We start from the raw sequence: 26,315 nt of genomic DNA, 5'->3' as shown, positions 1-26,315 counted from the left end.
CTTAGAGTTTTCAAGGAATAGCTCCTGTGAATGAGGCTGTGTACAGAAGAATAACAACACACGGGTTTTGTGTAGAGACAAAGAAGAGGCATGCAATATAGTTGTCAAATCCTTGTTGAATTCAGTGAAACCTTCTGCTGGGTGTTTGTTTGAATAAACTAAGCTACTTCCAGACAAGGGACACTTTTCAGTAGTTGCAGAGTATTGGATGCACATTTTGTGGCTTTTAAGTGTGATTACACACTTTCTGTTTGAGGGCTTTTTGAGGAAAAATGTGGAGCTTTGTAATCTGTAGTAGCGATTAAATGCAGATGTTTTTTTGTCTTTCTCAATATATTATTTCAAAGCACCTACTACACACATGATTAAATGCAAACATTAAGTTTATTTAGAACATTTTAAGCACAGAACTTGCTGTCTTCAGCATTGTGCTGTCTGGTTTCAATCATCCAGCTGGCAGAGCAGGGCCACACCACGCTTGATCCAGTGTTGGGTGGGCTTATTGGTGGGCAACATCACCGAGATGACAAAATTTGTGGAGTGTCCCGTGGTCGAGAGCGTGCCCTTCCTCTCACTGGTCTTGTAGAGAGGACAAACATACAGTGTCTGAGGCTGATCGTTGCTCATCTTTTCAGCTGTGTGGGAGAGAAAGAAGCAAGGAAACAAAGAGCGGGGAAATAGATAGGAGATTGTTATCAGAGCCTAAACAGAAAGGTGGAGTAACCTAGAAAGTAAATGAGGCACATGCTCGATATTCTATCACTTGCAGTTATTATACATACTGGGTTTGATCCAGATAATAGGCATTGAGTCAAACAGGACTTTTGGTTCCTGCTCAGCCAGAACTCCACTGTAAAAAAAAGAAAGGAAAAAAGTTCAATTACAAACACTTCAGTATCAAATTAATAAGAATTCACCCAAAAAAGCAATATTGAGCATCATGACATTTTATTACAGTGCGGTAAAGAGCACTGTTTTTATTGTTTTTATCTGAACTCTCGTAAAATATGTTGCATTATCACCTTTCTTTGTCCCAGCGAGCTCCATCCAGAAACAGCCCATTGATGTAAACGCCATCCTCGGGTGCTGTGTCCGACTCATCGATACCCAGAACCTGGAAAATAAAATCTTGAAAAGTGTGGATCTGTACACTGTTAAAGCTACAACAAGATGACAAAATGCATGTCTTCAAACCTCAAAATCCAAGCTAAGCAGGTCAATGGGGATGTGATATTTCCTGGCGTAGTTCTGCATGGCCCCAGTAAGGAAGGCTTGGGTGAAGAAGAAACCAGACACCCAGAACACACTGGGCTTGCCGGTGTCATACCAATCCTGGAAGAGAACCAAATCAGAGAGGCCATTACAGAGGTGAAACCTAAACAAACTCCCACCTATGCACTGTCAAAACTTTACAAGTATCTTAACAAATTTTGTTAAGTCCTCTTGCTTGCCTGCAAAAACTTGAGCCTTGAGAGAAAGTCGGTGATGTAGCCGCCCAAAGGCTTGAGGCTGGGGTAAGAGCGCTTTGCCCACTTCTCTGGGACCTTCCCCACTATCAAACTGCCTGCAACTGCCTCCAGCTCAGCATCCATCACCACCAAGCCTTTAATAGCCTTTATCAGGTTCTGTAGACTATCGCGAATGGTGCTGCACAACCTGAGAGAGACAACAGTCAGGTCATGTAAAATGGTTTCTGAGACACGTTGTGCAACCTAAAGATCTGCAGTGCGTGGTTTGTTCATACGTGTTGTAGCGCTCCATTTCCTGGACGAGAACTGTGTTCATACTTTCTTCGTATTGCACTGGAAACTTCTGGAGAGCCACTTCTGTGTCAAAATTAGCTGGAAGCTGGAAGAAAATAAGCAATTCCATGAGTTATAACATCTACAGAGCAGACATGCAGAGCTTACAGACAATAATCAAAGAACAGATATTAAATGTCAGCGAAGAGCTGCAGTAATCATTTCTACACCTTAAAAGTCAAGTTTCATTTGACAGGAAAGCACCTTTGTGTCTGTAGCAGAAGTGTACAGAAATACTGATTTAACTGTTGATATTTAACAGGCAAACATCTATTGCACTTTAACATTCATTGATTAATAATCATCACTAAATTGAAGCTCACAGGGACATGATAACTTATACTAAAAAGCACAAGGACAAACTAAATTGCTGTAGTGTTACAATGGTTCCTGTTTGAAAAAAGAAAAACTAAACTGCTGTAAATGTGAGTGCAGTTCATCTATAACAGCTGCAGTTGTTGGACCAACATTCATATGATAATATTAGGAGCATTCCGGAGAGCCACTAAGTGAAGGGCAGGTTTAAACAGTAACCTTGGTGAGGATGTCATTTGCAATGTCGAAGAGGGTGCTGTCACTCCCAGAGGTAGCTCCTCCTTTCTCTCCTCCCCCCTGGGTGAGGAGCAGCGAATCAAACAGCAGTTTTGTCTGCTGTAAATCTTTAGAAATGTCCACGTTTTCATGCATCCCAAACACCTCTGGGTGCTGGCTCAACGGAAGTTTCTACAACACAACAAAAATATTGCCTGCAAGATCAAAGTCATGCCGCAGAATTTAACTCAATATTGTGCACTCAAAGTGTTTGTACCTGGATAAAATGAATGTACTCCTTGTAGGTAGATTTCTGTGGAGCGATGTAATCGCCACTTGGTGAGAAAGGGTAGCGAAATGCTTTAATGATGTCCTTGTTGTAGCAGTCAGCCAAGATAGTCATCAGGAGCCGTCTGTCCCAGTCATCTGTCACTCGACCACCGTAGTTACACTCCCCAGTCAGATATGTTATGGCTTCCAAAGGCACCTCATCGTAATCATTTACAAAAAGCTGAAAAGGGAGAGCAAAAAAAAAGCCCAACATTTTAGATTCTTTTGATGGGTGAAATTTTGAAAGTGTAACTTTGAATAAATACCTGTAGCTGTCTGATACTTATATGGAGATCAGACTCATTGAAGCCATAAGGGATATTCCATCCCAAAGGACCAAACTTTTTTCTCTCCTGAACAAGAGCATGAAAGAAGCACAGTCCATACAGGAGCTTCTCCCAAACCTGATGAATAAATCCAAGAGTCAGTGTGTTGTGTTTGTCCCAGAACCATAAATGAACTAAATTTGAATTCCTGCTGCATAAAGATTGAAGATTAGTTTCCTCCCAACTCACCAGTTCCTTGTCAAGACAGTTACTGAAGAAGGTTGGATCTGAAATCGGATCTGATGAATATGACTGGAGCAGGTTGAGTCGAAGACCTGTAGGAGGCTCATTTGTCATCTTCACTCCATTCTGCAGGATGGACACTGGAAACTGCATTTATTTATTTATATTAGTGTGCATTCTATTCAGACATAAAAGCTCCGTGTTGTTTCTCTGTGCACACATAATGAATTAGAATGAATTAGACTCGGGGAAATTAACCTTGGATGAAGGGTAGCTTGTGAGCCAGAGGCGGAAGTCTTGGTGGCACGTTGAGGGACTAAAGTCCTCACAGATTTTCTCCAGAGTGGACATCCAGGAAACGGCCAGATGACAATTCTGCAGACACACCCATGTCCCGTCTTGCATGGCTGTGGATATCATTTTAGCAGCGATAGGCCCTTGACCCTGACCCAGAGAGATGGACTGGAACATCTCACCACCCATGTACATGTCATTGGCAAACTTCATTAAGCCTGTCAAGAGATTTTCAAATATTAGTGAAGAACTTATATATATACATATACTTTCCCTTTAAAATCAGCCACTGGAGCAGTTGAACCTACTAGCCATAGGATCTGCTCCAGGAGACAACACAAACACAAGTGGTATGGTGCAGTTGGAGTCAAGGTAGCTCTTGCTCAGGTCGAATGGAGGAGGCTGGACAAATTTCTTCCCAAGATTATCAGTGACAAATTTGGTCACAGCAGGCACAATCTTATCGGGCCTGAGGCTGCGAACAATGATCATCTTTTGCAAGTCATTGAGTTTTTCACGCCACGGTGGAGGCAGAGCAATGTTACATGGCTCTTTGCTGTCATAAACAGGCTTGAAGTCTCCGGGGCTCTTGATGAACGCCTCTCTGTGGAAATAGATAATTCATTCCATTGGTCAAAAGCCAATTATACTGGCAAACAGAAGCGTGCATGTAAAATAAGGTTTTACTTTATCCCCTGTAAGCCAGGCAGTTCACTGGCTCTGCAGAATTCATCCCAACTTTTGTCCTGCAGCCAGCTGCTGTCCGGGTTAGCTGTGGTGTTCTCCAGGCCCACTCCCCCAGTGAGCAGGAACATGAAGTCAGCATATTCAATCTCCCCCTTTGCTCTAAAAAAAACCATTATGGAGTAATGAATAAATTATGTATATTTTTGAAATGTCACATAAGTGTGTAAATGGAAAAAGAATCACCACTTACAGGAGCAGGTTGCAGCAGAGAAGGAAGGAGAAGAGGAGTTTGTCTCTCTCAAAAAGAGAGCGGCACACATTGCAGTACAGGTTGTAGGTGAAGTGATCAATCAGAAATTGAAGCCTTCTCTCAAGTTTCTTGGATTTGTTGCTGATGATTAAAATGTAAAATACGAAAAACTTAAAAAATGGTCAAATCAAAAGATACTTAAGTCAGTGCTTCGATTTCGTAATGCTGAACCTTAAACAATATATTGTGTTGAATATGTATTGTGTAGTTTACAGATTACATCTATAAGATACAAAAGGGTTTTCTAAACTGCTGGCAAAATCAAAGTCCCAGCAGATTAATCCTCTTGAGATGGTGCAGAATACCCTTCATATTCATGACTCACCTGTCTTGGATGGAGTTAATGTATAGATTGACAAACCAGCTGAGCGAGTACTGGTACATGGGGTCGATGTTAGTCAGGTCGGCAATACTGAAGAACAGGATGGATGAGTGGTTTGCAATTGCTCTGTAACCTTCTCGAGACTCTGCTATCTTGATCTCCGTCTTCTCCGCAATCTTGGGGAAGCATATAAAGTTTGAGTTCATCTGGCCAAATATTAGAGTCAAATAAACCGTCTTTATGTTCCCTTTTCATGTAGAGGTCTCACCTGTTGTTTCTTGGATATCTCATTGGACATGCACTTTGCAGAATCTAGAACCTGAATCGCACTCTCGTCTTCTAGGATATTTCCCTCAGATGACTGTAAAGTCTCAAGGATCTTGTCTTCAATTTCCTTTAGCTGTCTCTTATTGGCAGCCGACTGCAGGATTAGTACATTCCTCTCTTCTTCCAGTTCTGGCCTGATAAACACATGAAGTAGAGAAATGTGGGTAGTGCAGTGTCTCAAGTATTTCAGGGGCATACCAAATTTAGAATTAATGAGTGTAACCTCTCTTTGGCAACAACAATCCCCAGCAACTGGTCCTCCAAGCCCTCTGGCGTGATCATAAAATTGAGCAAGGACACTTTGGTGGCCAGTTCTGGTAGGAAGTGGGGGTTTCTAAGTTTTGTGGTGATGTAGAAACGGAACCCAGGGGAGTACTCAACCAGATTCTCTCCAAGCCTTATGCAGTCCACACCACCTGAGCAACGCACAAATCAGACATGTTTACAGTTTTTCACTTCAAATCTCAGAAGGTCTTAGTGATCTTGTATTCAAAGCACCTTGTTTGAAGGTCTGTTTGAGCAGCAGTGGTTCCAGAGAAGGGTCCAGCTCCTCCCCAACGTTTTCCAACAGCAGCGGTGTTCCAAACTGTATGCAGTTCTCCAGAGTTCTCATGTAGTCCCCGTCAGTTAACTTGATTACACTCAAATTGTTATCTTTCTCTGAATTCTTTACCCACTTGTTGGCTTGACCCTGGGGATCAATCATCAAGGGCCTATAAGAGCACAATCAATAAGGGTTAGAAACTTTCAGAATGAGATGCCCCCCCCCCCCCCCCCCGTTAACCAGAGGCGATACATTTTTTTATATCTTTAAATTAAAAAATAGACTCACCATCTACGTGAATTACTGACAATGACACCATTGTCAATGGAGAAAGAGTCGCTGGGAAGGCCTGCGATGTTCCAAGCTCTGATCTTAATTGGATCTCCCAGAGTTTGACTGAGAGAGAAGTCGTCCGATGATGGAATGTTCTTGGACTAGAGATATGGAGGCAGGTTTAAAGGATGGGATAATAAGCAATTACATTTGCCTTAGTTCAAAGAGAATGACTATAAAGCAGGAGGGTGAGTCTTACTTGGCAGAGTTTGGTCCATAACTTGGTGCACTCACATCTGAAACTAACTGTGAAAGCCCCTAAATAGGCAATAACTCCAGCAGAGATCAGAACGTCTCCAGTCAGGTTGTCATATGTGTGCTGCAGGTCATCGGCTGCCTTCGACCATCTAAGGATTGATTTACATTCAGTCAGTGACATATTGCAATCCTTTCAGCTGCTGAAAATCACAAACAGAATATTTAAAAGCATGACCTGGTCTTTTCTCCACCCAAACCACCAATGAGTTTCTCGGCCCTCTCGAGTTTCCTTCCGCATAAATCCACCTGGTACTCCAACTGGGCCTTTTCTTCTGTCTTCTCCTCAAAGGTTTTCTGAAGAGCAGACAAGCGGTCCTCGACCTCTTTCAGCTCAGCTCTTTTCTGGTCCAGGAGGGCCATGGTTGCTGCCAGGGACTCCTCTGCTTCGGCAAGCTTGGCCTTTTTCGGAGCTACATCCTAAAACAAAAGAGAGTGCTTATTCTTTAATATTAGAGGGGCAAAAATGCAACTCAATGGAAGTTTTTGTGAAACGCCAGAAATAAAACTGCACCTTCGCCACCCTGTCATAGACTTCCATGGCTGTGATCCACTTGCACAGACCCTCTGCAGCAGAGGAGGCTTTTACAACAATAGTCGGGTCAAAATCAGGGTCAGGCATGTACTTACTACGGATCTGCTTCATCACAGAGACCTGTATTGCAGAATGAGAGGAGTTATTCAGGAGTAAGTACACATTTGTAAAAGTTTGTAAAGGGTTTCTTGACACTTACAGAAATATTGTCCTTGTCATATTCCTTAAGATCTCGCAAAAAATTCATATCACCCAGGAGCTTTTTGCTTGGACCCCAGAAGTCCAAAACCTGGACAATAAAAATATTGAGTAAAGATATTACAGATATAAAAGGATACAGTGGTATACAATATGGAAGATTACTGTGCTACTACTATTAAAAAAATGTAAGTGAATAGATAATAAAGAATAATAAATAGATATTTTCTGGCTTAGACGAACCATCTTTCCAGACCCAGAAGGGTCAGGTATCCTATTTGGTTTTATGCTTTTCATCACACATACAGCTGCCATCACAAGCTTCACGCTCGAAGGTGGATTTGTCATCGACTTCACAATTGTGATGTCCGAGGGCTGAAATCAAACAGAAGGCTTATCTCACTGATCTGTCAAATCGGCTATGATCTTATTGGCAAAATGTGTTAGAAAATACAGTTTAGTTTGATGGTGCTCACTTTTAAAGTGTCTAAAGCAGACAGAGCAGATTCCAGAGCAGGAATAGCTTTAGCCAAGTCACTCTCGCATTCATTCTTCAGAGTCTGAGCCTCATTGGCCTTTATAGTTGCTGCCTCCTCGTCAACACGCACAACTTTACTTTTGGCTTCCACCTCCACAGACTCCACTTCAATCACCTGAAAATTTACACAAGTACACAGATGCATGAATTCATATTTAAAGGCCTTGAGGGGGTGGGGGAGGTGGTGTGCTGATGTGGTGTGAAGGTGTGAAATATATTCACCTTCATCATTTTTGTGTTGTCAGTCTTTGCCTGCTCCAGTTTGGGTTGCAGATCTACCAGCTCCTTCTTCATCTCGCCCACCTACAGAGATGACATTGGAACGAGTCATGCAAAGCTACGTTCAAAATTCCAAATCAAAGAAACGCAGGAGAAGCAAAACAGCTCAGCAATGCAAATACCTGTGATTCAGCGAAGGCGAGTTTGTCCAGCCCGTTGATGTACCTCTGTTTTGCCTTCTTGACAGTTTCTCTTTTTTGAGTGAGGAGCAGACGGAACGCTGCAATCAGCTCCAGGTAAGATGTGGGCGTCACATAATTATGTCGACCAAGCTCCGAGAGAAATCTGCATTGAAACCGACAGTGTATCTAAGTGCTTTTATATATAATTCACCATTTAGTCCACAAGCCATTCTATATAATGACCCACCTCTGTGAGAGCTGCATAGCAGAGGTGTGGAATGTTTTGCAGATGGGAATGACCTCCTGCCTCTCATTTTCACTCATATCCAGGGACTCCAGGAATGAGTTAGCGACCCGCTCAAGAGCCTCCTCTGGCCATGGCTGTCAAAGAAAGATAAAAATATTATGAGAGAAAAGAAGGTAGGAAGAAAGGCAGAAGACAGGTTGTTGACCTTGTGCAGAATAATGTCCATCAGCTCAACCATGTGTCATATTTTCTCTTTCCCTTGTCATTAACATTATTTCTGGCTCAAGGAGCTCACTGACTGACTCACAATCTGATGCACAGGAGTCCTACATAGCTCTTTACAGTTTGAAGTGTGATACATGAAATATAAATACTATTACAACAGTATTAACACGTCATTCCTAAACAGTACCTGGAACCAGTCAATGGTGCAGCAGTTAATGAGTGATGGAAACTGGCGCAAGCGGTTTCGAAAAGCATCTCCAATAGGACTGAAGGCTACAACAATGTGGAGGTTTTCTCTGCAGCGTGCCACAAAGAAGGCAAACAGGCTCAAGGTGCTTAATTCCAAATTTCTATTGCCAGCCTGAGCAATGGGACGCACTGTCTAAAAAGAGAAGGAAAGACAGCATTTAATGAAATTCATAAAACATTTATGCAAGCTATTTTAGGTGTACTTATTTTATAGTATCTTACCTCCATAATCTCTTGTTTCTCATCTATGGCAAACAGGTTGGGCACCTCTCCGGTGTTTAAGACACTGTCCACATCTTCTAGAAAAGCCTCATCTTTGATCTGAGCATCAGTTATCAAGAACACTGTCTTCTGTCCTTTCACTCCAGCATTTTTCAGAATCATCTGTGGTTTGAGGAAAATCGGAGATAAGAAATTGGGACTAAGCATGTTAAAAATGTTATATATAAATGAAATTCAAATACAACTAGTATCTAAGAAAGGCATGCAATGCATCACAACAGCAAGACACAAAGGTATTGAACTACGACACTAACCTTGAGGTCGTCTCTCCACTCAGTCATGCCATAGCTCTTTGAGATCTCAGGCTGAAACAGGGTCATGTGGGACATGGACGTAGCCAGACGGGTGATGGACTGCCGGCCGCTGCCCCCCACTCCCACCAGCAGGGCATTGCCCCCTGGCTGCTTCAATACACGACTGATTCGAGACAAGTGATCCAGGACATAGCTACATGTTGGGGAGATTTTACAGTTAGAATTCACTCTACAGTGTCTGTTGGCTGCAAGATCAACTTCGTATTCTTAATGCTGTGAAATAAGATGTTCACCGGAATATGACGAGATTCATTTGAGTCTTGTGCATCTGGTTGTATTCCTCCAGACATGATTCCACCACCTGTGCAAAGCTTTCCATTGAAGGCACCTCGGTGTACAGACGCTCATTGTCCTCCAGGTCGGGATTCATGTAGTCACCAAACAGAAGATTTTGCATGTCTTCCTCAACCAGCTGGAAAAAAAAAAAAGATCAGAGAATGTGCAAGCCACAGAAAAAGAACAAAAGCAACAATAACACCAGCGGAATCTAGAACTTACTTCATTGCCTTTCTTGAGGTGATCAAAGACCTGGTCAAAAGACTCATTGAAATGGTCTTTGAGGATGCCATTCATGAGTTTGTAAAGCCAAGTTCGATCTTGTTCCTCCACCAGACGATCATAATAAACACGGAAGACCTCATGGACAAACAGTTTTATCATGGTGAACTTGTTCTCCAGTGACTCTTTCTTCAGCAGCAGGCATCCTTGGATGACACGAGAGAAGTCTCGCAGATTGAAAGTGTAATGAGACTTGGCTGGGGTTGGAAGGAGGTACTTCATGGCTTTCTGATACACCTTTTCAAAACAAAAACATGAAACAAATGATTGCAAAACATGAAACATTCAAATACTTATAATATAACTGTATGCTTTTATAGAACTCACCTCCATTGTAGCTGTAACTATTTGGTTACCAACTGTGGAATATTCTGATGGAAAATTATTATTTTTAAAATAAAAAGCCACAATGTTGGAGAAAATGCGGCCCATGGTGTCATTACTGAAGGGATTGATGCTGAAGATGTTGAAATGCCGTAGGAAGCGAGATGTTACTGAATTCCTTCCACCACCAGGGGGACCCATAGCTGAGATGAGCTGTAAGTCCTCCAGGGTGACCTTGGAGGTGTCCTTCAGGTCATACCTGCCAGAGCACAACCGTCTGAATTAGGCTGTTTTATAAACTGGACGATGATACTATAGATATGCTCATGACCTCTTTTTTTTATCTCTACTTTTAAAATGAGGCTGGCTTCTAAGAGCAAATGTTTCATACCAGTGTTTGTGATCAATGTACTGTCGGAATAGCTCCACAGGAGGCTGAGCTCCGAACTGTTCCAGTGCCGGCATGTTCATGTCATCTACAAAGATGACACACTTTTTTCCCACCGGGGGCCCGAACACCCCCTTCCTTCTCTTGTCCAACCAGGACATGATGATATTCTGGTAGATGCAGTAAACACAACACAATTAACAAAATTCAAATCTAAAATCAAATAACTTTCTTATGTTTGGATAATCACTTCACATGAATGTAGTCTCCTTATAGATTCTCTCTGTAATTCCAAAACTGAGGCCCTTGTGTGACCTGCTGACCTGGGTTTGGTTTGCACTCGTCCGAGCTGAGAAGTTGATGAAGAAAGGAAGGAATTTATCTTTGTCCAGATTGTTCATCAGTTTCTCCTTAATATACACAGACTTCCCAGTTCCAGTAGGTCCAACAAACAAGGGAGGACTAAGAATGAAGAGAAGTGAAAATGATGATTCATCATGATAAACACCAAAACAGCACTGTATGACACTGACCTATGGAAATAACAGATATTTGAAACTTTTGTGCATAGATGACACAGTGAACATAGAACAACTTCTTACACTCCATATGTGATGCAGAGGTCCATCAGGTAGGAGTAGCGAACTGTGTCAATAGTGGGAACAATGATCTCTTGCACTTTGGTGTTTTTGTCTCCGAGGTTGACATTCTTAATGTCATTATTCCAGTGACGCCATTGGCCTTTCCCTTTAAACTGTGGATGAAATTACAATATTATTCAATGATTCAAACCAAGTGAATTCCTTCAGAGTGTAACTCCACAATACCTCATAATAATAGTCATACACAAGGCCTTCCTCATCCATTGGACACTCCCATTTTCCAACTGTGTCAGGGATCTGATGTTCTTCCATTTTTCCTGAAATCATTGCTCTGAGGAAGTCACTGAACTTCTCCCTGCTGTCTGCATCACAGCTGCCACCCACAGACCACACCAATGAGAAGGCAAAAGCCGCCTGAAAGCAAAACAGGAGAATGGTGTCCATAATTTCACTGAAAGAGCAAATAAATACCAAGGAAAATATTCAAAATGATGAATGTTTCAGGTTTCTGACCATGATCCAAGTGAGGATATCGTTACTGCTGTGATTCGTCTTAACAGGCTCAATGAGAAGCATCGCAAACAGTCGACACAAGGACATCACAGTGTTACTGTTGCTGGTGGAAACAACTTCCTGTGAACAAAAACATCATCCACAGTCAAAATCTATGTAACCTTATAAATGCCTGATAACTGTTGTTGTCTATATCGTTGAGAGGCCTGGATTTTAATTACTCTGCAGTTCTTCCGCAGCATCTTGAGAGCAGGAGGCAGCAGCCAGTTGAAGAGCTCCATCACCAGAGAGGAGTTTTCAGGCTTCTGCAGAGTTTCAGGAAGAGTGTTCATCCAGGAGACCACCAAGGGCTTCCAGCCCAACTGAGACGACTCCATATAAATCATACCACACCGACTGACTGTGGCTGGCTGCAATGAAAATATTTGAACAATCACAACGGTCTAGGGTCATTTCGTCTGTCCTCTCAATCAAGCCTAATGTTGTACGTTTATCACATCTTGTTGAATACTAAAGCGTCAATGATTCAAAATGGAAATCATTTGGCACATTATTTGGCAAAAGGTGGTATTGTCAAAGAGAAATATGAATTAAATATCTGAATTAACTGCAGATGCTTTACTCACAGAGGCCTGTGACAGATCCATTGCCTCAAAAATCAAACTCATCTGACTGGACATCTGAATGATTTCACCGCTCATCAAACACAACTGTGTACCAGGATGAAAGCAAACAAGAGATTATTCCAATATACATGCAAACAAATAGTTAAATCATTTACAGAGTCAATGGTGTTATTGTGTAAAACCTACCTTTTTGTTATCGTCCAGGACGGTGTTCATGCTCTCAATCCATAGTGTATCTATTGGCCCATCGAACACCACCCACTTACGATCTGGTGTGTCAGCAGATGCAAACTCACGAAATGTGTTGGCCACAACCCCATCTGTCCACTACCAATGATGGAAAATCAAAAAGATGAAAACATCGCCGATTTCCATCATTGAAATCACAAAAAATAAAAAATAAAAAAATCACCACCCGAATGAACGTGTAAATTTACCTCATGGGAAACCGGGTCGAACTGTCCAAAGAGCTGACCCATAGTTACTGATTTGGGGTTTAAAGTCCTGAAGATGACCTTCTCCTCCAGATTGTGTCCTCTCTCACTCATGAGAGTCAGAGTGGCGGCGAGAACATGGAGCACTTTGGTTTTTCCGGCAAAGGGTTCTCCAACCAGCATAAACCTGATAATGACGGAGTATTTGAAACAATATTGTTTTATACGTATGACTTATAATCCATGTTCCATGTTGTGCATTACACTGTGTTACTGTGGGCACGGCATGCAGTTCACGAAAATATAACATGGCAATTAAGATATAACCTACCCATGCCGAACTATCATCATCTCGTATGTCTGGATCATCTTCTGTAAGAAGACCTCAGTCGGCTGTACATTGTATTTTTTACAGCACTCCTCAGCAGTTTCCAGAAACAGCTGATGCAAATGAAAGAAAATGCAAGTTATAAAATACATAACAGAAATATTCAGTTCATTACAAGGATTTAGTGGGATCAATGTGTCTGACCTGATAGTCTGCCTCAGGAAGAGAGATGCCTGGAAACAAGTCACTGGTGATTCCGTTGAATAATGGAATATCATGTGACAGAAACTTGGGCTCATTGACATCCTTTATGGATCTCAGAAGCTGAAAAATATGCAAACAAAAGTGGGACAAGGGTCAATGATTGCAAAAAAAAAAGGATAATGACGATCAACATCACGACGCAGTCTAGTTCTCATACACCCAAGCACACATACAAGAATGTCTTCATTCTCATCAGGATACTTGAGCTTGAGGTTTCCAGCAGCCACGAGCACGGCTTTGACCGCCCTCATGCCGTAATCATAGTGAAACTGAGAGGAGAGCTGTTCTGAGCAAAGCCTGTAGGTCATCACAATCTTCACCGAGAGCGGTTTGGCGTTGAGGAAACCGTACGAATAAAGAGAGATTTCTGCTATCAGGGCATAGTTGGGGACCATCATGGCGACTGTTCGGAACAACACCTGCAGAGAGAAACATGAAGGGAATTCAGTATTGCCAGTGACGTGTCTTTAGGTTTTACTAAATTAAATCAAATTAGTCTTCAATCAGTTATATTGTCTGAACTGAGCTACAAAATTGATTGGAGAAGCAATGTAAATGACAATATTGAAACAATACTGATAAGCAACAATACAGCTGCTGTTTAAGTCTCATGAAATACTCAAATAGAGACCTTGAGGTTGTCTGGGAGTTCTGAGCGTCCTGCATAGCCGGGATTCATTGTAATAGACACAAAGCAGTTCGGATTGAGTTTGAGCATCGTCCCTTCAAAGTCAAAGTACTCCAGCTTCTTCTCTACGGCCCTCTGAATGCAGAGAACCTGCTGGGCCACCACAGACAGCACCTCCAACTCGATGCGGTTAAATTCGTCAAAGCATGCCCATGCACCAGACGAAGCCAGACCTTTAAAAAACTAAAAGAAAATGAAGTAATTTATGTTAACAAGGAATGTGTTGCATGTCACATTGCAAAAATAAGAATTTCTTTTTAAATATCATCATTTAAAACTACTAGTGGACGTTACTTTTCCCATAGCCAGATAATCCAGTCCGTCCGAACAGTTAAAGACCACACATTGTACAGCAAGAGCCTTGGCTAAATCTTTAGTGGTCTCGGTTTTTCCTGTTCCAGCTGGACCTTCAGGTGCACCACCCAGATTCAGGTAGAAAGCTCCAATCTAAGAGAGACACATTCAAATTTCTTGAAACTTAAAATCATAGCAATTGGCTTAATCATGCTAATGTTCACAGTTTGATATATATATAATTTTTATGTATTTTACCAGAGTTCGGTAGCATCTGTCAGTCAGAGGAGTGATGACAAGACGTGGGGAGTTCCCCAGGTACTCATAAGCGTATTTAACGTCACAGTTGATGATGCGAACACGAACGTTGTCATTGCTCCAGTAGTAGCGTAGCTGAGCCAGCCACTGAAAGTCATTTTCATTTGATACACCTGTTAAACAATAAACAAAAGTGCAGACATATTTATGTTTGTGTTCTGCAAAGTCACAATAAAGTTATACGAAATTCATGGCATGCCTTGAAGTACCTTTATCTATGAGGTCCGTGACTACATCCCTGGCGTGAACATCAATTGTGACCAGAGCGCCCAAAGTAATTCGTGTTTGCTTGGGCAGTGGTCCTCTCACGAGCGCTACAATGTCATTCAGCTGATCCTGGAGGTGCTGATAGTAGTTTTGTAGACCCTGTGTAGAAAAAAAAGCCAAATTGTTTTATATATGTATGTTTTGTTTGATCCCTGGTGGACATTGTTAATGGTATCATAGTGTGAAACGAAATGTTTATGTAAAAACAAAGGGGTTTTTCTGAATTATTTTGCAAACACTTGAAAGGCACATGAAAAATGTTATAAAACAATATAAATACTCACCTTTGGCCCTGCTCGGATGGCCTCATGAACCTCCGAAGTCCAGAAAATCTGTGAGGTGCACAGGACCGCCTGCCCAGGCCACTCCTTCACCCACTGACTCCTTGGTGTCTCTTCATAGGCCTGTTCACACAATAACATTCAATTGCTCTGCTTTCACCCACATTTCTATCTCAACTAATAGTCTGACATGATTTAGGCTGTGAGAAACTGTGATCTCACCTGTGTGGACCGGGAGATCACATCTCTGATGCTGCGGAGCATCACATCCTCCACCTGAACCAGCCACTTCTCCACTGCTCCTTTGGCTTCAGAAGTGGAAATGTGCTGGATGAGCTGAACGCGCTCTCCCTCGCTGCTGTACATGGCCTGAGCATAGGGAGCATGGAGTTTAATCCATTGGCCACCATGTCATGGAGCAGAAACAATATGTGTGACCGTCTTACCTGGATGTCCAGATTGGGAAGGAAGTCCAGCTTGGAAATACCCTCAAAGCACTTCTTCAAATGAGGCTGCACTCGCAGTGGGTCTTTGGTTTCGGAGAGAATCTCCAGCATTTCATCATTGGATAAAAAGAAGAACCTGGCAGCAACATTAAAATGTTATTATATTTTCAATATTTTGGGTGAAAAATTAATAGGCTACATTTACAAAACCTTTTAACTTACCGAGGGAAAAAAAGACGTTTCTTCTCCAGATACTCATTCAAACCTTTCATAATGTTATCAAGGAGCTCGTTGGACTCCTGCAGTTTCTCTAACAAGCCAGGCAATGAGGTTGCTGGAAGGATCTGGGATCAGGAAACGTCAGGTGACTCAAATTGAATGTTTCAAACTATACATGTTTTTTTTTTTTTTTAATGTAAAACACATTTTCTTACCCTCGGGTCTTTAACACAATGCCTCATAACCACTTTCCAGTTTCTGTCAACAGTCCTAAAGAGTTGTCCCTCCTCTGGAATCTGCTGCATAATGTCCTCAGATGAAAAGATGGGCTCCAGGTAAAGCCACTGGGCCTGAACCTTCAGCCACTCGTCTATGGTTTCCTGTATGAGCAGCAGATGCTCTTCCCAACTCTAGAAGCAAAGAAAGAAAGAACAAAATGAACAAGGAAACAATTAAAACCCTGCAAAACTGGATACAAGCACAGAACCCACTGGCAAACCTGTTGCTCGGATTAAACATTTATTCACTATGCAAACAGACGCAAACCTTGATTTCACTCTCGAGTGGTTTGATGAACGGCGAGCCTCTCATGGTCTGAGTCTTCACAATCTGGTCATCTAATATCATCTGAATATCGTCCAAACCACTCAGGATGGACACGCCTGTCTCTCTGTACGGTTGATGGTGGAAGGAGATTTCATCCCAGACGCCCTTCATGTTTTGCATCGCCTTCTCCAGAGAATACTCCTGGAAGAAAAAGGTTTCAGAGACATACAGCATTCACACACTCAAGCACTCAATACATTACACACATTCTGTATTAACGAGTCTTCAGTTCGTACTTTACTGGCAGCAGCACTGATGGTCTCAAACTCTTCCAGGTAAGGAGTCAGGTTGTGTTTGAGGGCTTTTCGGAGAGTTGTACTCGCAGTAGGAGAGAGATCATAGCCTGCCACCTTTGACATCTGCTCCCAGTGGCGAGCTCTGAGCCCCGAGTTACACATGATGGACACTACAGGGATATACTCCTGTTGACACAAGCACATCCGATGTCATTATCTGGTGGCAAGAAACTATGTTTCACTTCTTTTGAATAGTTGTCTCATTAAGCCGTTTAATTCTTGTCTCTTAGCAGGATTTGGCATCTCCTCATACTCGTAACTTCTAGCTGTTTATGATATCCAGGAAATTCAAAGACCATTGGAAAGCAGAGAACAAGAGCTCTGCGTCCAGGCACATCTTTTCACAATTCTACATTCATAAAAAAAATTTATTTAGGGGTCATACAAGCATACCTTGAAATGTTTGACCTGCTCCATCACAGTGGAGCACAGCGTTATCATGAGACTGACATCCGTCTTTCGATCATCCTCACGTTGGGTTGCCTTGCTTCCTGAAGTCTTTCCCTTCGCTTGCGCGGCCTTATTCTGTTTCTGCTCAAAAATCTTCAACATCTTGTAGATCTCCCTGAAGAACTCATCCACTTTCCCCTCCAGAATTTCACCATCTAGGTCCCGGAAGGAACCATCCATCCATCTACACACAACAAGGATAAAAACTCATCTAGGATTTCTTTTCTTTTTCTTTAAGCAAAACAACAGCAATATTCAGAAAGATGTGGAACCTGCTCTCTGTGCGCTGCCAATTCTGGACCAACCCAAACAGCTTCTGGTAAGGTTCAATACTTTCTATTATGTCATCAACTTGTGGGTAACTTGTTAGGTCCCATTTGTAGAACTCTTCTTCTTTGTTGATAAAGACAATCTCCTCTTTGACCTGCTGGATACGTCTCTGAACTGTTCGGGTATCTTCAACATACTGTTCAAAAGAATGAAAATTTTATATTTATAGAGACATATTTAATTTGCATTGTTCGCATTATTATGATCAAAGAGGAAAAAGTGTCGTATTTATTCAGCAGATATGAGAGTAACATCACCATCACCGTTAACTCTAGATACGAAAAAAAAAGTAGTATTAAAACTTTAATGACGGTAATCTGTCATGGTTAATAACACTGTACCTGCTGCATTATTTCCAGCTCAGAACAAAGTGGAAACTCTTCTATCCTGTGCTCCAACTTTTCCAGCTCTACTATTAATCTTTCTTGCCGTGCAGTCAGCTCTGTCTGTCCTTTCTGCATGGCTGCCTTCATCACCTGGAAAAAGAAAACAGAGTTGTCCTGGATGAGTTCATTCTTAAAAAAACAATTGTGATATATTGCGCTATACAGACACGGGAGCAGTACCTCATCGCTCAGTTTAAATGCATGACGGATGTTATCAGGCCAGAGAAAAACTGTGGAATTAAGCTTCATATCTTCTGGTTCAAAGATATGGACATCGAAGAGGTAACACAGCTTGCAGTAGGATTCCTGTTATGTCATAAAGAAAGATTCTGCAGTTTGTATAATTCTAATCAATATGTTTTGTTTGTTTGTGGTGGGGTGGGGGTGGGGGAGTGTGTGTGCGTGTGTGTGTGTGTGCGTGTGTGTGCGTGCGTGTGTGTTGGGCTTTTATACGCTTTTATATTCACCTGTATTTTTGCATTGAGCTCTGCGATACCAATGGTCTTAGCAAAGTCGACATATTCCGCCAGCTGAGCCATTTCCTCTGTACTTTCTGGAATTTCAACAGCTTTCTTTCTCATGGTTTCAAATTCCGTGCAGATCCTTTGTACAGACACAAAGAAGATTAAACACACAGGAGTCATTTAGAAACAAAACAGCTTGGAGTGTGTGACAGAATTGACTTACTGTATATTTTGCTCCTGGTGTCTGGAGACCAGTGTGTTGATGAGCATATCAGCATATGACTTAGATTTGTTGACTAGCCCTTGGTTCAACTCTGCACAGTCGAGATGAACCATTGTGAAGCTGGCTGTCAATGGGAGGCTCATAATCTCTTCAGACAGGACATGAAACTCCTCTACTCTCTTTAACAAGTGGAATTAGACATTAGCAGGCTTGAGGCGTCAAGTCAAAACAATACAAGTATGGGCATAAGCATTTGTAGTGTCAAATCACTGCATTATGTCTTACCTTTGTGTACTCATCAAAAGAATGCTCCTCTTCCAAAAAGGAAGCCATCTGAGCTTGTGCAGTTCCATTCACTAACCAGTTGTAATTATCCACTACAAAGAAAAACACAGTCAGCCCATCTGAAAAATGATCACCTGTTGATTTTTAACATGAATCATTGCTGAGTATTACCATAATTCTGGAAATGCTTGCCAGGTTCTTCCAGATTTTCCCGCACAGTTTTCTTCACCTTAGCTTGAGCGCAGGCAATGATATTATCGTCGACCTTTGCATCTACAAATGAAGTTGTGGTTTGTGCCAACCATGACTGGACCGTGGGTACTTTCTGCAAATCAGTGTTAGAGATGTCAGGGCCAGCTCAACGCAAACTGGAAAAAGGTGCCAAGAAGTGGGGCCTCACCTGCAGTGTATTTCTTACGGCGTTGAGAATGTCCAACATAGCATCTTCTAGATCTTGCAAGGTGGGATAAATTTCTATCTTTTCATCATCAAATGTCAAAGCCATTCGAAAGATCGGCAAGCGGTGAGAGTGGCTTGGATCGAAAACACTCACAATCTCCTCTATACTTGTGTGCAGCAAGGATTTCAACTAGAAGTATGCAGAAGAAACATAGCTATGAGTTATATATATATGCTTTAGATGAATAATAGTAAACTAATAATATGATAAATATAATATTAAAGAATTATTTATCAAAAAACTTCTATCAAAAGTAAGTTTCAAATGAAAGGGCTTCATCTTACCTGATTGGAGATGAGAGTGGATGCACTGCCATAGAAGGAATCCAGTCCATCCTCTTTAGCTGCCCCTTGCGTTTTTTTCTTTGTTAATAAGTCGATGATTTGGGGAAACCAAGTGTTCATGATACGATCTTCTATCGTCTTACACTCCCCCAAGATTTTATTCAGTAAGCTCTTACAGTCAACAGGTCCAGAGGCTCTACAAAAACACAAACCGCCACGAATAGAATGAGAATAATGTTCCCATTGAGACAGGTAGGGCAAAAGCTAATTTGTTGGTTTTTATCACCTGTATCCTGAAAGATCCACTAGGACCAGGGAAGAAAATGTCACAAATCCCAGATCCAACACAGCTGGCATTGCAGGATCCAAAATGTGCAGCTTCCTCTTTATCGCCTTGCGGCATTTGGCAAAGCCATCAAACCTTGGTATGGTGAAATCCAACTGCCTGCAAATATTGAAAATGATCTCATTAATCACACAAAAAGGGAATTGAAAAAGAATAACTAACTTACACATGAATCAAATGTGTACAATGTCAGCCACTTACTTGGGTTTAGTGGCTTCCATCTCCGGATTCATTAAGACTGTGGACACTAAAAGGAGTAAATTTGACATTATGAAACATGGTTCAATCATCCAAGAGGACAATATGAGCATAATACTGTGCAAAAGATTTGCACACTTTGGGTGTTATGATTCTCACTTGTAACATGTTTCTAATTTATTTGGAATATGATAGTGACCCGAAGCAGTTTTGCAGGTCAAAGAATATTGTGACCAATCATATATGCCAAAATTTGATCTCAGTGTTTATACAATACTGACTGAGCAGAAGTGCCTTTTTCTTTATCTACAACCTTTGTATGAACTGCACTAATGCAGCCAAAAATAAACTGCTCATACCTGTGTGCTTGATAATCGCATTTCTGTAGTCCTCACGGACCTCCTCACAGAGCTCCTGCAGCAGATGTTGTGTTTCCGGAGTATCTGTAAGTTCAGGTGGGAGCTTGGCTACAATTTTCTCAAGCCATTGATTCTGGATTGAAGGAACAGGTCGCTTCTCTACAAACGTCTTCAGGGTATTATAGTTCATCTGCAAAGTGCACAAAAGAAAATGAGCGAAATAGGACCTGCACAAAATCAGGAAATCAGTACTAAAAATAAAAACTTACTCTTTGTTTCCCCTTTTCACTGAGCAGCTGCAAAGTTGAAGTTGAAATAAACATTAGCCTTTAGTACAATATTTCAATATGTTCAGGTGTGTGTGTACATGGTTGTTTCTGTTTAGGATGAGTGCAGAGACAAACAGGGGACCTTACAGAAGGTGGGAGCCGGAGGCCTGATGATGGATCCTGCTCAGTTTTCCTCCCTTTGCTGCGTCCGTAGTTCTCCATCGCTCTGGATGCCCTGCAATAATTCAAGGTAATTAAATCCTATATTGAATGATCATTATCATTCTAGTATCCAAACGTGCAACAGAGTGACATTTCTGCATCATTTTAAGTTATGACAATAAGATTATTGAATTTATTGTGTGGTTAAAGTTCCACAGTATTGGATGTTTTAATGTTTACTTTACTTTCTGTGTGTGTGTGTGTGTGTGTGTGTGTGTGTGTGTGTGTGTGTGTGTGTGTGCGTGTGCGTGTGTGTGTGTGTGTGTGTAGAAGAAAACGTAGGCAGAGTGTAGGGGCTTGGAATCTAATGAACCGTCACACTGCTATAAGCCCAGTGCCCTAAAAAAAAAAAAAAAAAAAAAAAAAAATAAATAATAATAATAATAATAATAATAATAATAATAATAGAGGCATTGCTGGATTTGATGTGGGTGAAAATCAGTATGAGTGAGAAGAAGCATACGTTATCATGTGAGGTTTTTCATGTCGCACGTTGCTTCTCGGGGGCTTCAGAAGCGTTGCCTGAGTGCTGAGTTTCCTTCTGAACTCCTTGAGGGCTGCTTCATCCTCCTTGATGTCGTGTGTGCCGCTGATGGGGGGCTTCACCGGAAACTTCGGAATCTTCCCCCGACCGGAAGCCATCCCTGGAGAGACAGAAAGGAGGAAACCTGGTGCTAGGTTCAAACTCACCTCCAGTTAACCACCAACGGTGTTTTTTGTTTGGTTTTTTTTAACTCTAAAACTTAGAAAAGCTCCGAAGCAAACACTCCAGGGGCAATAACATATGCAACAACAACCTGCTCGTTCATTCAGGGTCGTCCTCCTCAATTATGTTTGAAGCAAAGTATCACCGTGTACGCCGGCACACCGTTACTACGCCAACTGCAAACAGCGAGGCATCAACGTAATGGGCGGGGCTTGTCGTGTTTGCCGTTACGCACACTGACTGATATGACAGCTTCATATATTTTCTTAAAAAAACGGCCATATTAATTCAGTCAAACAATATTTCCCTTGTATATTCATTATGAAATAATTATCTGAGTTGTTAAGTTCTAAAAAGAATGAATCCATCTGTGATTTATGAGATTAATTTATCAGAGATTCTGAAAAATAATGACTTTTTTTTTTAACGTAACAAAACCTCATCCATTTAGAGAGAAACAAGTGTGGATGTTTTTGATCTTCAAGGATTTCAGTCTTATCTCCATAAATATTTATTTTTCCATTAAAATCAACCACATCTTGTATAATTCGTTGACAGTTTGTGGTGGTGTCCTTTTTGTTCTAAAATTAAGCAATTATTCTTCTCTTTAATTGAATTTTTACATGGTTGTATTCTCAGCTTATTTATCTTCCACATTATATCATAACTTTGCAATAGTTTTTTTTTATTATTTGTTGTCAATAGCACTTCAAGGCACTCATTCTGATTCTGTATTATACTGAATCATATATTCCCAAATAAAGTAACTTGCATGTTTTGCGTTTTCTCATATTGTATTTTATTTCTCCGATGGTTTGATTCCCTCTGTCCCTCTATCATTTTCTCTCCTTTTATCCCCAACCCCAATCGGAGCAGCAGAAAGTCTCAGCCTTTGAGCCTGTAAAGGTGTCTTCCGATAAAAAGGGGGCTTTCCCTTTCCACCGTTGCGTTTGTGTCGAATTCGCTTTTTCTCTGTAAAGTGCCTTGAAATGACTGCATTGTATTTGGTGCAATATATAGACAATTTAATTGAATTTAATTGAATTTAATTGAATTAATCCACGTCATATGATGCCCCAGTATCATTTTATCTTTTGACAACTGGCCACAAATAATTCGATCATATGGCAAATGACATATTGCGTTAACATAAAGCTCTTAACAACCAGGCCCCATCATATTAGAGGGAGTTTTTCCTTTCCACAGTCGCAAATATATCTGCTTGCTCATGTGGATTCGTTGGGATTTTCTCTGTTAAAAGCACCTGGAAATGGCTGTATTTGGTGCTTGTATAAATAAAGTTGAATTTAATTGAATCGAATTCCTTGAAACACACGATTTCTGGTTGAAACGGTAACAAAAATAAATATCACATCAACATTATAGAAGTTCTCCCTCTTCCTGGAGGTGTTTTATAAAACGTTTGGGTGAAGTTTTAGTGGTGTGCATCGCAGCTGTGCTCATATCTGATGAGACCGTAGACATGCTGTACCTGAAATGTCCTCTTGGGGGAAGTAGTGCGTTGTGCTCGGTGTAGTTTGTACGGGATATGCGAAGGCAGAGAAGAAGAAGTGGATCAACCCCCTCCGGTTAGCTACCTAGCTCTAGCTGGGAAGTAGCGACAAAATCTTCAGGTATTGTAAATAACACAGCCTTTATATCGACTTAGAGCGATCGAGTCATACATAGATAATACAACAAATTAGAACAGGACCCTCTCAAAGTGTATTTATGCGAAATAAATGCACGTCGGAGGCTCAAATTGCCTTTGTTTTGGTTCTCGTAGACGAGTCAGGCTTCAGTGTTTTGAGACGGAAGGCCCGAACTATTGTTTGTTGTCAAAATTGTATTCCATTTTGTTGCTGTTGTTATAATTATAGACATCGGTTGTAATTTCTCCTAATATGTGTCTGTTTCTCAAGTCACAATGTTAACTTAGATCACAACCCTTCCTGTGCTATTGTAGGATAGTGTCATAATGAGTTATGCCGAGAAACCGGAGGACATAACGAGGGAGGAGTGGATGGATAAACTCAACAATGTCCACATCCAGAGAGCTGACATGAACAGGCTCATCATGAACTATCTGGTGACAGGTGAAGTACAAGATTCTTGCTCGGTTTTTTTTATTGTTGGTATGGAACACATGCACAGGATCTCATCACGTTTCCTTTCCAACAGAGGGTTTCAAGGAGGCAGCAGAAAAATTCAGGATGGAGTCTGGAATAGAGCCCAGTGTGGATTTAGATTCTCTGGATGAAAGAATTAAGATCAGAGAGATGATCTTGAAGGGGCAGATCCAGGATGCCATTGCACTCATCAACAGTCTGCACCCTGAGTTGCTGGATACAAACCGTTACCTGTACTTTCACCTGCAGGTAAAGTTAACCGCACTGCAGAGCCTGAAATGTGTTTAAATCTTCTATTTTTGTTTCCAATTGTATTTTTCTCATAAATACATTGTTTTTTTCCCCTGTGCTTATTACCAGCAACAACATTTGATTGAGCTGATTCGTTTGAGGGAAACCGAAGCTGCTCTTGAGTTTGCTCAGTCTCAGTTAGCGGAACAGGGAGAGGAGAGCCGGGAATGTCTGACTGAGATGGAGAGGACGCTGGCCCTGCTGGCATTTGACAACCCAGAGGAGTCACCTTTTGGAGATTTACTCAATATGATGCAGAGGCAAAAGGTAGACTTAGTAAAGTTCACCCATTTTTTTTTTTTCCAATTGTGTGTGTGTGTGTGTGAGTGTGAGTGTGAGTGTGAGTGTGTGTGTGTGTGTGTGTGTCCCCATTTCATTTTTTTTACTGGTATAATAGCTGTCCAATTGCTGACCAAAGATATTTAATACCTTTGAGAAATCATATTGAAAAGTGAAAATATCAGCCTTGTGATATCTTAATTCCAACATTTTTTATGTAAAAACAAGGTGCCATATAACTCAGACTTTCCCTTGTCCTCTTTTTTTGTCTCATCTTAGTCGATTTCTTGAATCTGAACACAAAGTATTAACGTGTGCATGCTTTCGTCTTTCAGGTGTGGAGTGAAGTGAACCAATGTGTGCTAGACTATGAAAACAGAGAGTCGACCCCCAAGCTGGCCAAGCTCCTGAAGCTCCTGCTGTGGGCTCAAAATGAACTCGACCAGAAGAAAGTGAAGTATCCTAAAATGACTGACCTCAGCAAGGGAACCATTGAAGACCCGAAATAAGGAGCCCAACTGCAAATGTACCACGGCATTATTACATGGACACATTTCCTTTATCTATTTATACCCCAACAGACTCATATAGAATACAACCTTTTCTTTTTTTGTAAGGGTTGCTTTTTGATACTTTAACCCGGATTTGCAGAAAACTGGATTTGCTGGCATTTTAAAAAGGCCTCTCACACTAAAATACCCCACAGACCATCATTTCACTCTGTAATGTAATTTACATATTTGTTAACGTCAAATCATTATATTTCAGTTACACTAGTTTTTCTGTCTATTGGCAGGGAACGTTGTTGGCATAGGAGGGTGTGAATAATGCCTAAATTAGGCTGTCACTTTCTGCGCGTGACCACTGAGACGGGACAGAGTTTGATGATAGAACGTTGGATCAGTGTGCACTGCTTCATTAACTACTTTCCTTACAAAAATATACACATTTTCGCTAGTGGTATTTTAAATGGTACGTTTATTTAGTGGCAGTTGCCAAAACAGAATATTTTGGGGTGTTTCAAGCTACTGTGACTTAAGATTTATATTGCATTTTTCTTGGAACATCAAGGAAAAACTTTTAAACTGTATGTTGCGGTAGCATTTGGAAGAAAAGGTAAGATTACTTGAAATGCTATTAACTATGCGGCATCCTGTGACCTGCAAGCTTAAAGAAATATCCTCTGTTTCAAAGTGTTGCCGCAGACGATGGTTAAACATGTGAATAGATAATTCTATGTCCACAGACATGGAGACACTTTTAGAGACAAATTATTTACCTTTATGGATCAAGTAGCTGATTTGCTAAAATTGATGTGCTTTCTTTGCTGTTATATTATTTTGCAATAAAAGTAACTTTTTAATCTGCGTAAGTCAGTTGCATTTTAGTGTCTTTTAATTTTTGAGAAATTTCTAACTGGTGTATCAACAGAACTGAAATATTTCAGGCCTTAAAATCCTATTTATGAAGTCTCGCAATCTTTTAATGTTCGATAAAATCAGTGGTTTTTCCAATCATTTTTTAATTGGATAGTGAATTGTTTTTAATTGCTTGAATTATTTTAGTTTGTGGTATTTTTGTGGAAATAACTGTCAACAATTTACTTTTTGACGATGATCTCATTGTTTGAGAAGCACCTCTAAATTAATATTTTGATTTAACTTTTGATGTACTTTTCCAATTGATCAGATAGATAGATACATATTGTGGAATGCTAAATAATCAACAAATATCTGACATGAGCTGCTTAGCTTTCTGTCAACTTTTCATTATTCTAAGTATTTGAATACAAATATCTATAGTGCTTACTCCTAACATTCAATGGTTTTTAAAATCTGTACATATTAGCAAATATAAACAGTTCATGCATTATGTACCCATGTCCCTGAAGCTATAGTGTATTTAAACGCACTCATGTAACACATGCACACGACCAGTAATTACTTGTT

General features: G+C 40.9%; 2 protein-coding genes across 2 annotated transcripts; one reads left to right on the top strand and one right to left on the bottom strand.

The window, feature by feature from the left end:
- Positions 1-367: 367 nt before the first annotated feature.
- dnah12 (dynein, axonemal, heavy chain 12) lies at positions 368-21,851 on the bottom strand. The gene is made up of 74 exons (XM_080469191.1): positions 21,759-21,851; positions 21,425-21,605; positions 20,887-20,974; positions 20,740-20,766; positions 20,471-20,660; positions 20,115-20,160; positions 19,854-20,012; positions 19,568-19,763; positions 19,224-19,412; positions 18,995-19,148; positions 18,824-18,915; positions 18,539-18,717; positions 18,319-18,454; positions 18,032-18,157; positions 17,807-17,941; positions 17,408-17,601; positions 17,079-17,319; positions 16,626-16,811; positions 16,330-16,530; positions 15,999-16,193; positions 15,787-15,908; positions 15,565-15,700; positions 15,341-15,487; positions 15,122-15,241; positions 14,780-14,936; positions 14,511-14,683; positions 14,253-14,405; positions 13,902-14,141; positions 13,444-13,689; positions 13,211-13,330; positions 13,010-13,119; positions 12,682-12,865; positions 12,431-12,571; positions 12,245-12,328; positions 11,840-12,028; positions 11,619-11,738; positions 11,331-11,519; positions 11,106-11,257; positions 10,827-10,965; positions 10,507-10,673; positions 10,119-10,374; positions 9,732-10,028; positions 9,467-9,645; positions 9,174-9,366; positions 8,860-9,021; positions 8,576-8,770; positions 8,164-8,297; positions 7,917-8,079; positions 7,738-7,818; positions 7,454-7,630; positions 7,221-7,352; positions 6,979-7,068; positions 6,759-6,899; positions 6,423-6,664; positions 6,189-6,336; positions 5,945-6,090; positions 5,611-5,825; positions 5,336-5,528; positions 5,054-5,246; positions 4,789-4,961; positions 4,404-4,544; positions 4,154-4,312; positions 3,775-4,070; positions 3,431-3,684; positions 3,179-3,319; positions 2,930-3,067; positions 2,611-2,844; positions 2,337-2,525; positions 1,745-1,848; positions 1,452-1,656; positions 1,195-1,332; positions 1,023-1,114; positions 783-850; positions 368-635 (listed from the first exon to the last, which is right to left on the bottom strand). The coding sequence occupies exons 2-74, from the start codon at positions 21,601-21,603 to the stop codon at positions 442-444; spliced, it is 11,865 nt and encodes a 3,954-aa protein (XP_080325317.1). The 5' UTR covers positions 21,604-21,605; positions 21,759-21,851; the 3' UTR covers positions 368-441.
- A 1,346-nt stretch (positions 21,852-23,197) lies between these two features.
- Positions 23,198-25,733, top strand: LOC308113168 (glucose-induced degradation protein 8-B homolog). The gene is made up of 5 exons (XM_080469203.1): positions 23,198-23,301; positions 23,634-23,763; positions 23,849-24,045; positions 24,157-24,354; positions 24,702-25,733. The coding sequence occupies exons 2-5, from the start codon at positions 23,646-23,648 to the stop codon at positions 24,873-24,875; spliced, it is 687 nt and encodes a 228-aa protein (XP_080325329.1). The 5' UTR covers positions 23,198-23,301; positions 23,634-23,645; the 3' UTR covers positions 24,876-25,733.
- Positions 25,734-26,315: the final 582 nt, after the last annotated feature.

The sequence above is a fragment of the Lipophrys pholis genome (assembly GCF_963383615.2).
Source record: "Lipophrys pholis genome assembly, chromosome: 8".
NCBI lineage: Eukaryota > Metazoa > Chordata > Actinopteri > Blenniiformes > Blenniidae > Lipophrys > Lipophrys pholis.
Note: the sequence above shows the minus strand (reverse complement) of the source record. Positions and strands in the feature narration are given on the sequence as shown.

Bases quoted from the DNA above. Each gene is read 5' to 3' on its own strand.
- dnah12 (XM_080469191.1), bottom strand. From the start codon at position 21,603: ATGGCTTCCGGTCGGGGGAAGATTCCGAAGTTTCCGGTGAAGCCCCCC. The intron at 16,531-16,625 runs GTACGAACTGAA...TTTTTCTTCCAG, and splicing joins TCAGTGCTGCTGCCAGTAAA to GAGTATTCTCTGGAGAAGGC. The intron at 16,194-16,329 runs GTTTGCGTCTGT...CTTTGCTTCTAG, and splicing joins CACTCGAGAGTGAAATCAAG to AGTTGGGAAGAGCATCTGCT.
- LOC308113168 (XM_080469203.1), top strand. From the start codon at position 23,646: ATGAGTTATGCCGAGAAACCGGAGGACATAACGAGGGAGGAGTGGATG. The intron at 23,764-23,848 runs GTGAAGTACAAG...CCTTTCCAACAG, and splicing joins CATGAACTATCTGGTGACAG to AGGGTTTCAAGGAGGCAGCA. The intron at 24,355-24,701 runs GTAGACTTAGTA...TTCGTCTTTCAG, and splicing joins ATATGATGCAGAGGCAAAAG to GTGTGGAGTGAAGTGAACCA.